The sequence below is a fragment of the Scyliorhinus torazame genome, chromosome 30 (assembly GCF_047496885.1).
Source record: "Scyliorhinus torazame isolate Kashiwa2021f chromosome 30, sScyTor2.1, whole genome shotgun sequence".
In the NCBI taxonomy this organism is placed as follows: Eukaryota; Metazoa; Chordata; class Chondrichthyes; order Carcharhiniformes; family Scyliorhinidae; genus Scyliorhinus; species Scyliorhinus torazame.
Genome location: NC_092736.1, coordinates 37,014,161 through 37,029,251, shown reverse-complemented (window position 1 = coordinate 37,029,251; position 15,091 = coordinate 37,014,161). Strand labels below are relative to the sequence as shown.

The following is a 15,091-nucleotide window of genomic DNA, read 5'->3' as shown; positions in this document are numbered from 1 at the left end:
AGCGTTTTATGAAGTGACAAACGTTTTGGCACACGAGGGGACAGAGTGTGGTGATTCGCTGGGTGCCTGCCTGATGCTAACGGCCTGGAGTCATTCCAGCCACGAGGGAAATTCATTTGTTTCGCTCACTCAAAGCTGGAGAGTTATGTTGGAAAGCGAGGGACTCCCATCTCCCTCGCTGTCGCTTCCAGATTGTGACCAGACGGGTCAGCGAGAAGGAAAGTCTCCACACCATGTACACACAGGTCAGAACCAACAGCCGACGTGGTGACTGAGGCATCATAGAATTCCTGTAGTACAGAGGGGGACCATTCGGCCCATCGGGTCTGCACCGACCCTCTGAAAGAGCACTCCGCCCAGGTTTACTCCCCCGCTATATCCCCATAACCTGAACATCCCCGGACACTAAGGGGCAATTTTAGCATGGCTACTCTGTGCATCTTTGGACTGCGGGAGGAAACCGGAGCACCCGGAGGAAAACAACCCCGAAAAGGGGGGGGCGGGGGGAGGAGGTGCAGACTCCGCACAGACGGTCACCCGAGGCCGGAATCGAGTCCCTGGCGCTGTGAGGCAGCAGTGCTGACCACTGTGCCATCGTCCCGCCTTCGAAACAGGACACCGGATAGATTCTATTGATGAAGCAACGTGACAATGTGCCGGCTTCACTGCTTATCGGCAGGCTGGAACTCTGGAAGGGCTGTTGGGATGTCAGGGATCTCACACCTGGCCTCGATGCCCACACTCTGCTTACAAAACAACCCATATCTTATTGAGTTACAATAAATTATCGCATTGAAAGACCATTTGCAATTTCAGCGTCGTGTTCAACCCTGAGCTGAGCATTAAATCCCTCATTAGGTCAAGGAATATCGGAACACATAATCGGTCGGATTGTGGTTTCTACACTCGGAGCCCCAAATCTCCATTTCTCCAGCTCGTCGCCATTTAGTTCGACCTAGCCACTTAATTTGGTGTCTATCGCCATGACCACTTGCTTGCCCCTCAAACACTGCTCTGCCCCTTGTCGGCATCCTTATCTGCCCAGATATGACCGACAATACTGATCCTCCCATCTTCCCACTTCCAGAACCACCAGCAGTAAACCAACTCGCACCAAGTCCCATTCTGCTATCACCCCCGTGTTTGCTGGCCAGTCCCATTCTGCTATCACCCCCGTGTTTGCTGGCCAGTCCCCTTCTGCTATCACCCCCGTGTTTGCTGGCCAGTCCCATTCTGCTATCACCCCCGTGTTTCCTGGCCAGTCCCATTCTGCTATCACCCCCGTGTTTGCTGGCCAGTCACCTTCTGCTATCACCCCCGTGTTTGCTGACCAGTCCCATTCTGCTATCACCCACGTGTTTCCTGGCCAGTCCCATTCTGCTATCACCCCCATGTTTCCTGGCCAGTCCCATTCTGCTATCACCCCCGTGTTTGCTGGCCAGTCCCATTCTGCTATCACCCCCATGTTTCCTGGCCAGTCCCATTCTGCTATCACCCCCGTGTTTGCTGGCCAGTCCCATTCTGCGAACACCCCCGTGTTTGCTGTCCAGTCCCATTCTGCTATCACCCCCGTGTTTCCTGGCCAGTCCCATTCTGCTATCACCCCCGTGTTTGCTGGCCAGTCCCATTCTGCGAACACCCCCGTGTTTGCTGGCCAGTCCCATTCTGCTATCACCCCCGTGTTTGCTGGCCAGTCCCATTCTGCTATCACCCCCGTGTTTGCTGGCCAGTCCCATTCTGCTATCACCCCCGTGTTTGCTGGCCAGTCCCATTCTGCTATCACCCCCGTGTTTGCTGGCCAGTCCCATTCTGCTATCACCCCCGTGTTTGCTGGCCAGCATTGGCTCCACGTTAGAGGATCTTGCCCTGGTTTTCAAGTTCCTTCCTGGCCTCTTCCCTCCCCCATCACTGTAACCTCCTCCAGCCCAAAAAGATCTCCGCATCCTCCCAACACTGACTTGCACATCCTCAATTTTAGATGTTCCATCATTTGTGGCCCTGTCCTGCGATGTCCAGGACCCACGCTCTGGAATTCCCTCCCCGAAGCGTCTTTTCCCCCAGACACTCTCTCCTTCTTGAACACTTTCTTTATCTCTTTGACCATATTGTGTGGTGGCCTTCATATGTGGCTCAGAGTCAGATTCTGTCAGACGTTGCTCCCGAGGAGCAGCTTGGGCCCTTTTCTATGTTTAAAAGTGCTAGATAAAAGAGAGCTCTCGTTGAACTGGAAGTTGTGAGGAAGAGGAACAATTAGTGCAGACAAACCACATGAAAAGGACTCACTCTGTTCATCGCATTGGCGATGGCATCGACCATACCGCCCACCATCCCGATGTCACTGGCAGCCTCGTTCAGAGTCACCATGATGTCATCCACGGCTTCCTTCATCAGCTGGGCAGCCTCCGTGATCGCATCGTGTGTGTGCGCCGCCTGCGGAGCGATTGATACGCAACAGCGTTAGTGCCCGTCAGACGCTACAACATGGAATTGAATACACTGCCTAGCTAATTCCACTTGGCAAAACCCACCACGCCAGGATGATCACCTTCACCGGAGGTCATGTCAGGTTGCCTTCCCAGATTAGCGCAAGTTCGCACTGATACAAGAGTAAGGATAATATCACAAGGAGGGCAGTGATTCATGTCTGGGTCATCCAAGAAGCCTGGCTCATCACAGCCCAGTCTAAATCTCTTGGCAACACAAATCAATGTAACAATGTTTGGCCATACCCAACTCATAGAATAGATCCATAGAATTCCTGCAGTGCTGGAGACCATTCGGCCCTACCCGGGTCCACGCACCCACCCTATCCCTGTCACCCCACCTAACCGCCACATCCCTGGATACTAAGGAGCAATTTAGCAATAGCCAATCCACCTAACCTGCACATCTTTGGACTGTGGGAGGAAACAGGAGCACCCGGAGGAAATGCACGCAGACACGGGGAGGACATGCAGACTCCATACGGACAGCCACCCAAGGACGGAATTGAACCCGGGTCCCCGGTGCTGTGAGGCAGCTGTGCTAACCACTGTGCCGCCACACCTCTCCGTTGTCATGAATATGTAGTTTGTAATTTATATGATTTAGAATATAATGTGCAGTTTGAGTAGTTAAGGTTTGAACTGCAGATAAATGGGACACTTGATTGAAAAAGCGATAACCAACCCTGAAAGCGTATTTATCTGAGTTAGGAAGGGGAGGTAGGCAAAGGGTCAGTTACATTTCCTGTCCGTTTCATTAAAATAGTCTTCATAATAAAAGACTAGTTGTGTTTTAAAGGTACAAACCTGGGGACTGTCGGCTTTTGGGCTCAACCAAGGAGCTCGGGTATTTTAAATCTAATTTCACCTGTGTTGCGACTCTGGGTCAAGTGGAGGGAGATTGTCCGCGCCCTGTCCCAGGCGGCCGTGCCACAAGACAGACGCAAAATACTCGTGCAGCGCCTCGACCATTTCCTTCTTTCCCGTTATCAATTCCTCAGTCTCACCCGTGAAGGGACCATTTTCCTTTTAAATGCATTTCCAGCGAGCTTTCTCTTGTATTTTAACAAGGCAAGGCCATTCGGCCCTTCGAGCCTGCTTCCAGGGTCTTTGACCAGGATTTTCTGCCACGCCATGGACAGATGCAGCGAACCTTTCAAATGGCTGCTGTCTCCAGCGGGGCTGGAAGATCCCACCAATGGGAGGGGCTGGAAGATCCCACCAATGGGAGGGGCTGGAAAATGCTGGCCTTTCTTTCCCAATGGAACAGATCTTTGCTGACCATTCCGAAATATTTTCTGAAACGCCCTTCGCTGTTTCTCTCCTGTCCTTCCCCTCGTTTCGCAATCCACCTTCGCCAAACCCGCCCTCGAATGGTCTCTCCCTCAATCTGAACACAATATTCAATCACGTTATCGTCACTGGGCCTGAGTAATGAGAAAACATAACCACAACTCTTGAATAAACCAAACAGAAGCCGGTCAAGTCACGCACACGTCTGGGCACAACATCATTCTGATCTCTTGTCAAAGTTGCCAGAGGGTCACCGTGTGTCAGTGAACAATGACAGAGCATCAGAAATGCAGACATCAAAAAACATTTTTGATCTTTTTGTACATCACCCGACTGGAAATAATTAAAGACAGGAAGGATTTACTGAACTATTCATAACTCCCCCCACAACATGCAGTCTCATCCCTGACTGTAGTTAATGTAACGACAAGTTCTTATTGTAATACTGACACGACTGAGAGCCACTTAATCCTCGAGTAATGACAGGCAGCACGTTTCCACAAAGCGAACACTAAGCTGCAACTATCACAGGGTTTGCATTAATAAATGATGCAGAGAAACTGTTCTCCGAATGGTCACAACGTCCAACACCAAGGATCAAACATCCCCAATGCATATTGCTGAAAACTCTCAGCCACCCTCTCACTCCTGACCCCCCGGCACCTTCCCTACCACCCCCCGGCACCCTCCCTACCACCCCCCGGCACCCTCCCCCATCACCCCCCGGCACCTTCCCTACCACCCTCCCCCATCACCTCCCGGCACCCTCCCCCATCACCCCCCGGCACCTTCCCTACCACCCTCCCCCATCACCTCCCGGCACCCTCCCCCATCACCCCCCGGCACCCTCCCCCATCACCCCCCGGCACCTTCCCTACCACCCTCCCCCATCACCTCCCGGCACCCTCCCCCCATCACCCCCCGGCACCCACCCCCATCACCCCCCGGCACCCTCCCCCATCACCCCCCGGCACCCTCCCTACCATCCCCCGGCACCCTCCCCCATCACCCCCCCGGCACCTTCCCTACCACCCTCCCCCATCACCTCCCGGCACCCTCCCCCATCACCCCCCGGCACCCTCCCGCATCACCCCCCAGCACCCTCCCCAATCACCCCCCCGGCACCCTCCCTACCACCCCCCGGCACCCTCCCCATCACCCCCCGGCACCCTCCCCCATCACCCCCCGGCACCTTCCCTACCACCCCCCGGCACCCTCCCTACCACCCCCCGGCACCCTCCCCCATCACCCCCCGGCACCCTCCCCCATCACGCCCCGGCACCCTCCCTACCACGCCCCGGCACCCTCCCCCATCACCCCCCGGCACCCTCAATACCACCCCCCGGCACCCTCCCTACCACCCCCCGGCACCTTCCCTACCACCCCCCGGCACCCTCCCCCATCACCCCCCGGCACCCTCCCTACCACCCCCCGGCACCTTCCCTACCACCCCCCGGCACCCTCCCCCATCAACCCCCGGCACCCTCCCCACCACCCCCCGGCATCCTCCCTACCACCCCCCGGCACCCTCCCCCATCACCCCCCGGCACCCTCCCCCATCACCCCCCGGCACCCTCCCCCATCACCCCCCGGGACCCTCCCCCATCACCCCCCGGCACCCTCCCCCATCACCCCCCGGCACCCTCCCCACCACCCCCCGGCACCCTCCCCTGCCACCCCCCGGCACCCTCCCCCATCACCCCCCGGCACCCTCCCCCATCAACCCCCGGCACCCTCCCCACCACCCCCCGGCACACTCCCTACCACCCCCCGGCACCCTCCCCCACCACCCCCCGGCACCCTCCCCCATCACCCCCCGGCACCCTCCCCCATCAACCCCCGGCACCCTCCCCACCACCCCCCGGGACCCTCCCTACCACCCCCCGGCACCCTCCCCCACCACCCCCCGGCACCCTCCCCCATCACCCCCCGGCACCCTCCCCCATCACCCCCTGGCACCCTCCGCCACCACCCCCCGGCACCCTCCCCACCACCCCCCGGCACCCTCCCCCAACACCCCCCGGCACCCTCCCCCATCACCCCCCGGCACCCTCCCCCATCACCCACCGGCACCCTCCCCCACCACTCCCCGGCACCCTCCCCTGCCACCCTCCCCCATCACCCCCCGGCACCCTCCCTACCACCCCCCGGCACCCTCCCTACCACCCCCCGGCACCCTCCCCCATCACCCCCCGGCACCTTCCCTACCACCCTCCCCCATCACCTCCCGGCACCCTCCCCCATCACCCCCCGGCACCTTCCCTACCACCCTCCCCCATCACCTCCCGGCACCCTCCCCCATCACCCCCCGGCACCCTCCCCCATCACCCCCCGGCACCCTCCCCCATCACCCCCCGGCACCCTCCCTACCATCCCCCGGCACCCTCCCCCATCACCCCCCGGCACCTTCCCTACCACCCTCCCCCATCACCTCCCGGCACCCTCCCCCATCACCCCCCGGCACCCTCCCCCATCACCCCCCAGCACCCTCCCCCATCACCCCCCGGCACCCTCCCTACCACCCCCCGGCACCCTCCCCATCACCCCCCGGCACCCTCCCCCTTCACCCCCCGGCACCTTCCCTACCACCCCCCGGCACCCTCCCTACCACCCCCCGGCACCCTCCCCCATCACCCCCCGGCACCCTCCCCCATCACGCCCCGGCACCCTCCCTACCACGCCCCGGCACCCTCCCCCATCACCCCCCGGCACCCTCCATACCACCCCCCGGCACCCTCCCTACCACCCCCCGGCACCTTCCCTACCACCCCCCGGCACCCTCCCCCATCACCCCCCGGCACCCTCCCTACCACCCCCCGGCACCTTCCCTACCACCCCCCGGCACCCTCCCCCATCAACCCCCGGCACCCTCCCCACCACCCCCCGGCACCCTCCCCACCACCCCCCGGCACCCTCCCTACCACCCCCCGGCACCTTCCCTACCACCCTCCCCCATCACCTCCCGGCACCCTCCCCCATCACCCCCCGGCACCCTCCCCCATCACCCCCCAGCACCCTCCCCCATCACCCCCCGGCACCCTCCCTACCACCCCCCGGCACCCTCCCCATCACCCCCCGGCACCCTCCCCCATCACCCCCCGGCACCTTCCCTACCACCCCCCGGCACCCTCCCTACCACCCCCCCGGCACCCTCCCCCATCACCCCCCGGCACCCTCCCCCATCACGCCCCGGCACCCTCCCTACCACCCCCCGGCACCCTCCCCCATCACCCCCCGGCACCCTCCATACCACCCCCCGGCACCCTCCCTACCACCCCCCGGCACCTTCCCTACCACCCCCCGGCACCCTCCCCCATCACCCCCCGGCACCCTCCCTACCACCCCCCCGGCACCTTCCCTACCACCCCCCGGCACCCTCCCCCATCAACCCCCGGCACCCTCCCCACCACCCCCCCGGCACCCTCCCCACCACCCCCCGGCACCCTCCATATCACCCCCCGGCACCCTCCCCCATCACCCCCCAGCACCCTCCCCCATCACCCCCCGGCACCCTCCCTACCACCCCCCGGCACCCTCCCCATCACCCCCCCGGCACCCTCCCCCATCACCCCCCGGCACCTTCCCTACCACCCCCCGGCACCCTCCCTACCACCCCCCCGGCACCCTCCCCCATCACCCCCCGGCACCCTCCCCCATCACGCCCCGGCACCCTCCCTACCACGTCCGGCACCCTCCCCCATCACCCCCCGGCACCCTCCATACCACCCCCCGGCACCCTCCCTACCACCCCCCGGCACCTTCCCTACCACCCCCCGGCACCCTCCCCCATCACCCCCCGGCACCCTCCCTACCACCCCCCGGCACCTTCCCTACCACCCCCCGGCACCCTCCCCCATCAACCCCCGGCACCCTCCCCACCACCCCCCGGCACCCTCCCCACCACCCCCCGGCACCCTCCCTACCACCCCCCGGCACCCTCCCCCATCACCCCCCGGCACCCTCCCCATCACCCCCCGGCACCCTCCCCCATCACCCCCCGGCACCCTCCCCATCACCCCCCGGCACCCTCCCCCATCACCCCCCGGCACCCTCCCCCATCACCCCCCGGCACCCTCCCCACCACCCCCCGGCACCCTCCCCTGCCACCCCCCGGCACCCTCCCCCATCACCCCCCGGCACCCTCCCCCATCAACCCCCGGCACCCTCCCCACCACCCCCCGGCACCCTCCCTACCACCCCCCGGCACCCTCCCTACCACCCCCCGGCACCCTCCCCCACCACCCCCCGGCACCCTCCCCACCACCCCCCGGCACCCTCCCCCAACACCCCCCGGCACCCTCCCCCATCACCCACCGGCACCCTCCCCCACCACTCCCCGGCACCCTCCCCTGCCACCCACCCCCATCACCCCGGCACTCGCCGGCACCCTCCCCCATCACCCACCGGCACCCTCCCCCAACACCCCCCGGCACCCTCCCCCATCACCCCCCGGCACCCTCCCCCATCACCCACCGGCACCCTCCCCCATCACACCCCGGCACCCTCCCCCATCACCCCCGGCACCCTCCTCCATCACACCCCGGCACTCTCAGTCAACCCCCCCTCCCCTCCCCACCTCTCCCCTGGCACTCTCAGTCATCCCCCCCCTCCCCTCCCCACCTCTCCCCTGGCAGTCTCACCCACGACACCCGGCACTCTCAATCACCGCCCACCCACAGGCACCCTCCCCCACCACTCCCCGGCACCCTCCCCCCCCTTACCCGCCACTCCCCTGGCACTCACCCACGACCCCCCTGGCACTCTCACCCACGACCCCCGTCACTCTCACCCACGACCCCCCTGGCACTCTCACCCACGACCCCCCTGGCACTCTCACCCACGACCCCCCTGGCACTCTCACCCACGACCCCCCTGGCACTCTCACCCACGACCCCCTGGCACTCTCACCCACGACCCCCCTGGCACTCTCACCCACAACCCCCCTGGCACTCTCACCCACAACCCCCCTGGCACTCTCACCCACAACACCCCTGGCTCTCACACCCACAACATCCCTGGCTCTCACCCCCGACCCCCTGGCACTCTCACCCCCGACCCCCTGGCACTCTCACCCCCGACCCCCTGGCACTCTCACCCCCGGCCCCCTGGCACTCTCACCCCCGGCCCCCTGGCACTCTCACCCCCGACCCCCTGGCACTCTCACCCCCGACCCCCTGGCACTCTCACCCACGACCCCCTGGCACTCTCACCCCCGACCCCCTGGCACTCTCACCCACGACCCCCTGGCACTCTCACCCACGACCCCCTGGCACTCTCACCCCCGACCCCCTGGCACTCTCACCCCCGACCCCCTGGCACTCTCAACCCCGACCCCCTGGCACTCTCACCGCCGACCCCCTGGCACTCTCACCCCCGACCCCCTGGCACTCTCACCCCCGACCCCCTGGCACTCTCACCCCCGACCCACTGGCACTCTCACCCACGACCCCCCTTGGCACTCTTCCCTCACAGCCCCCCTGGCACTCTCACCACCATCAATTTCCTCTGGCATTCCTACTAGCTCCAGCAGCACCCCACCCCTTGCCTCGCCAATCCCCGTCACCACAGAACCTGGCACTCTCACCCCCGACACCCTGGCACTCTCACCCCCGACCCCCTGGCACTCTCACCCACGACCCCCTGGCACTCTCACCCACGACCCCCTGGCACTCTCACCCACGACCCCCTGACACTCTCACCCACGACCCCCTAGCACTCACCCACGACCCCCTGGCACTCTCACCCACGACCCCCTGGCACTCTCACCCACGACCCCCTGGCACTCTCACCCCCGACCCTCCCCCATCACCCCCCGGCACCCTCCCCGATCACCCGCCGGCACCCTCCCCGATCACCCCCCGGCACCTTCCCCCACCACCCCCCGGCACCCTCCCCACCACCCCCCGCCACCCTCCCCATCACCCCCCGCCACCCTCCCCGATCACCCCCCGGCACCTTCCCCCACCACCCCCCGGCACCCTCCCCACCACCCCCCGCCACCCTCCCCATCACCCCCCGCCACCCTCCCCATCACCCCCCGCCACCCTCCCCATCACACCCCAGCACCCTCCCCGATCACCCCCCGGCACCCTCCCCCATCACCCCCAGGCACCCTCCCCCATCACACCCCGGCACCCTCACCTGCCACCCTCCCCCATCACCCTCCCCGATCACCCCCCGGCACCCTCCCCGATCACACCCCGGCACCCTCCCCGATCACACCCCGGCACCCTCCCCCATTACCCCCCGGCACCCTCCCCCATCACCCCCCGGCACCCTCCACCATCACCCCCCGGCACCCTCCCCTGCCACCCTCCCCCATCAACCCCCGGCACCCTTGCCCGCCACCCTCCCCCATCACCCCCCGGCACCCTCCCCCATCACCCCCCGGCACCCTCCCCCATCACCCCCCGGCACCCTCCCCCATCACCCCCCGGCACCCTCCCCCATCACCCCCCGGCACCCTCCCCCATCACCCCCCGGCACCCTCCCCCATCACCCCCCGGCACCCTCCCCCATCACCCCCCGGCACCCTCCCCCATCACCCCACGGCACCCTCCCCCATCACCCCACGGCACCCTCCCCCATCACCCCACGCCACCCTCCCCATCACCCCACGGCACCCTCCCCCATCACCCCACGGCACCCTCCCCCATCACCCCACGGCACCCTCCCCCACCACCCCACGGCACCCTCCCCCACCACCCCACGGCACCCTCCCCCACCACCCCACGGCACCCTCCCCCATCACCCCCCGGCACCCTCCCCCACCATCCCCCGGCACCCTCCCCCACCACCCCCACCACCCCCAGGCACGCTCCCCGATCACCACCCGGCACCCTCCCCCATCACCCCCCGGCACCCTCCCCCATCACCCCCCGGCACCCTCCCCCATCACCCCCCGGCACCCACCCCCATCACCCCCCGGCACCCTCCCCCATCACCCCCCCTATCACCCCCCGGCACCCTCCCCCATCACCCCCCGGCACCCTCCCCCATCACCCCCTGGCACCCACCCCCATCACCCCCCCGGCACCCTCCCCTGCCACCCTCCCCCAACACACCCCGGCACCCTCCCCCATCACCGCCCGGCACCCTCCCCATCACACCCCGGCACCCTCCCCCATCATCCCCGGCACCCTCCTCCATCACACCTTGGCACCCTCCCCGGCACTCTCAGTCAACCCCCCCTCCCCTCCCCACCTCTCCCCTGGCACTCTCACCCACGACACCCGGCACTCTCAATCACCGCCCACCCACAGGCAGCCTCCCCCACCACTCCCCGGCACCCTCCCCCCCCTTACCCGCCACTCCCCTGGCACTCACCCACGACCCCCCTGGCACTCTCACCCACGACCCCCGTCACTCTCACCCACGACCCCCGTCACTCTCACCCACGACCCCCCTGGCACTCTCACCCACGACCCCCCTGGCACTCTCACCCACGACCCCCCTGGCATTCTCACCCACGACCCCCCTGGCATTCTCACCCACGACCCCCCTGGCACTCTCACCCCCGACCCCCTGGCACTCTCACCCCCGACCCCCCTGGCACTCTCACCCACAACCCCCCTGGCACTCTCACCCACAACCCCCCCGGCACTCTCACCCACGACCCCCCTGGCGCTCTCACGCCCGACCCACCTGGCACTCTCACCCATGACCCCCCTGGCACTCTCACCCCTGACCCCCTAGCACTCTCACCCCCGACCCCCTGGCACTCTCACCCCCGACCCCCCTGGCACTCTCACCCCCGGCCCCCTGGCACTCTCACCCCGACCCCCCGGCACTCTCACCCCGACCCCCCTGGCACTCTCACCCCCGACCCCCCAGGCACTCTCAGCCCCGACCCCCCTGGCACTCTCAGCCCCGACCCCCCTGGCACTCTCACCAACAACCTCCTGGCACTCTCACCCACGACCCCCTGGCACTCTCACCCACGACCCCCCTGGCACTCTCACCCCCGAGATCCTGGCACTCACACCCCCGACCCCCTGGCACTCTCACCCCCAACCCCCTGGCACTCTCACCCATGACCCCCTGGCACTCTCACCCACGACCCCTTGGCGCTCTCACCCCCGACCCCCCTGGCACTCTTAACCCGACCCCCATGGCACTCTCACCCCCGACCCCCTGGCACTCTCACCCCCGACCCCCTGGCACACTCACCCCCGACCCCCTGGCGCTCTCACCCCCGACCCCCCTGGCACTCTCAACCCGACCCCCATGGCATTCTCACCCCCGACCCCCATGGCACTCTCACCCCCGACCCCCATGGCACTCTCACCCCCGACCCCGAGCACTCTCACCCACGGCCCCTTGCAACTTTCACCCATGACCCCCTAGCATTCTCAACCCCGACCCCCCTGGCACTCTCACCCACAACCCCGCCGGCACTTACCCACGACCCCCCTGGCGCTCTCACCCCCGACCCCCTGGCACTCTCACCCACGACCCCCGGCACTCTCACCCACGACCCCCCTGGCACTCTCACCCCAGACCCCCTAGCATTCTCACCCTGACACCCCGGCACTCTCAACCACGGCCCCCATGCAACTTTCACCCATGACCCCCTGGCACTCTCACCCCCGACCCCCTGGAACTCTCAACCCCGACCCCCCTGGCACTCTCAACCCCGACCCCCCTGGCACTCTCACCCCCGACCCCCTGGCACTCTCACCCACGGCCATCTGCACTCTCACCCCCGACCCCCCCTGGCACTCTCACCCCCGACCCCCTGGCACTCTCACCCCCGACCCCCTGGCACTCTCACCCCCGACCCCCTGGCACTCTCACCCCCGGCCCCCTGGCACTCTCACCCCCGGCCCCCTGGCACTCTCACCCCCGACCCTGTGGCACTCTCACCCCGACCCCCTGGCGCTCTCACCCCCGACCCCCCGGCACTCTCACCCCCGACTCCCTGGCACTCTCACCCCCGACTCCCTGGCACTCTCACCCCCGACTCCCTGGCACTCTCACCCCCGACTCCCTGGCACTCTCACCCACGACCCCCTTGCACTCTCACCCCCGACCCCCTGGCACTCTCGCCCACGACCCCCTGGCACTCAACGCCGACCCCCTGGCACTCTCACTCACAACCCCACTGGCACTCACACCCCCAACCCCCTGACACTCTCACCCCCGGCCCCCTGGCACTCTCACCCCCGGCCCCCTGGCACTCTCACCCCCGACCCTGTGGCACTCTCACCCCGACCCCCTGGCGCTCTCACCCCCGACCCCCCGGCACTCTCACCCCCGACTCCCTGGCACTCTCACCCCCGACTCCCTGGCACTCTCACCCCCGACTCCCTGGCACTCTCACCCCCGACTCCCTGGCACTCTCACCCACGACCCCCTTGCACTCTCACCCCCGACCCCCTGGCACTCTCGCCCACGACCCCCTGGCACTCAACGCCGACCCCCTGGCACTCTCACTCACAACCCCACTGGCACTCACACCCCCAACCCCCTGACACTCTCAACCCCGACCCCCTGGCACTCTCACCCCCGACCCCCTGGCACTCTCACCCCCGACCCCCTGGCACTCTCACCCCCGACCCCCTGGCACTCTCACCCCCGACCCCCTGGCACTCTCACCCCCGACCCCCTGGCACTCTCACCCACGACCCCTTGGCACTCTCAACCCCGACCCCCTGGCACTCTCACCCCCGACCCCCTGGCACTCTCACCGCCGACCCCCTGGCACTCTCACCGCCGACCCCCTGGCACTCTCACCCCCGACCCCCTGGCACTCTCACCCCCGACCCCCTGGCACTCTCACCCCCGACCCCCTGGCACTCTCACCCCCGACCCCCTGGCACTCTCACCCCCGACCCCCTGGCACTCTCACCCCCGACCCCCTGGCACTCTCACCCATGACCCCCTGGCACTCTCACCCACGACCCCTTGGCGCTCTCACCCCCGACCCCCCTGGCACTCTTAACCCGACCCCCATGGCACTCTCACCCCCGACCCCCTGGCACTCTCACCCCCGACCCCCTGGCACACTCACCCCCGACCCCCTGGCGCTCTCACCCCCGACCCCCCTGGCACTCTCACCCCCGACCCCCATGGCACTCTCACCCCCGACCCCTAGCACTCTCACCCACGGCCCCTTGCAACTTTCACCCATGACCCCCTAGCATTCTCAACCCCGACCCCCCTGGCACTCTCACCCACAACCCCGCCGGCACTTACCCACGACCCCCCTGGCGCTCTCACCCCCGACCCCCTGGCACTCTCACCCACGACCCCCGGCATTCTCACCCACGACCCCCCCTGGCACTCTCACCCCCGACCCCCTAGCATTCTCACCCTGACACCCCGGCATTCTCACCCACGACCCCCCCTGGCACTCTCACCCCCGACCCCCTAGCATTCTCACCCTGACACCCCGGCACTCTCACCCACGACCCCCTGGCACTCTCACCCCTGACCCCCTGGCACTCTCACCCCCGACCCCCTGGCACTCTCACCCCCGACCCCCCTGGCACTCTTAACCCGACCCCCATGGCACTCTCACCCCCGACCCCCTGGCACTCTCACCCCCGACCCCCTGGCACACTCACCCCCGACCCCCTGGCGCTCTCACCCCCGACCCCCCTGGCACTCTCACCCCCGACCCCCATGGCACTCTCACCCCCGACCCCTAGCACTCTCACCCACGGCCCCTTGCAACTTTCACCCATGACCCCCTAGCATTCTCAACCCCGACCCCCCTGGCACTCTCACCCACAACCCCGCCGGCACTTACCCACGACCCCCCTGGCGCTCTCACCCCCGACCCCCTGGCACTCTCACCCACGACCCCCGGCATTCTCACCCACGACCCCCCCTGGCACTCTCACCCCCGACCCCCTAGCATTCTCACCCTGACACCCCGGCATTCTCACCCACGACCCCCCCTGGCACTCTCACCCCCGACCCCCTAGCATTCTCACCCTGACACCCCGGCACTCTCACCCACGACCCCCTGGCACTCTCACCCCTGACCCCCTGGCACTCTCACCCCCGACCCCCTGGCACTCTCACCCCCGACCCCCCTGGCACTCTTAACCCGACCCCCATGGCACTCTCACCCCCGACCCCCTGGCACTCTCACCCCCGACCCCCTGGCACTCTCACCCCCGACCCCCTGGCGCTCTCACCCCCGACCCCCCTGGCACTCTCACCCCCGACCCCCATGGCACTCTCACCCCCGACCCCTAACACTCTCACCCACGGCCCCTTGCAACTTTCACCCATGACCCCCTAGCATTCTCAACCCCGACCCCCCTGGCACTCTCACCCACAACCCCGCCGGCACTTACCCACGA

General features: G+C 66.9%; 1 protein-coding gene across 1 annotated transcript in view; it reads right to left on the bottom strand.

Moving 5' to 3' along the window:
* LOC140404494 (talin-2-like) overlaps window positions 1-15,091 on the bottom strand; it is a 392,578-nt gene that overhangs the window by 63,527 nt on the left and 313,960 nt on the right. The window contains 1 exon segment of the mRNA XM_072493108.1: window positions 2,284-2,430. Coding sequence (XP_072349209.1) covers window positions 2,284-2,430 — 147 coding nt within the window.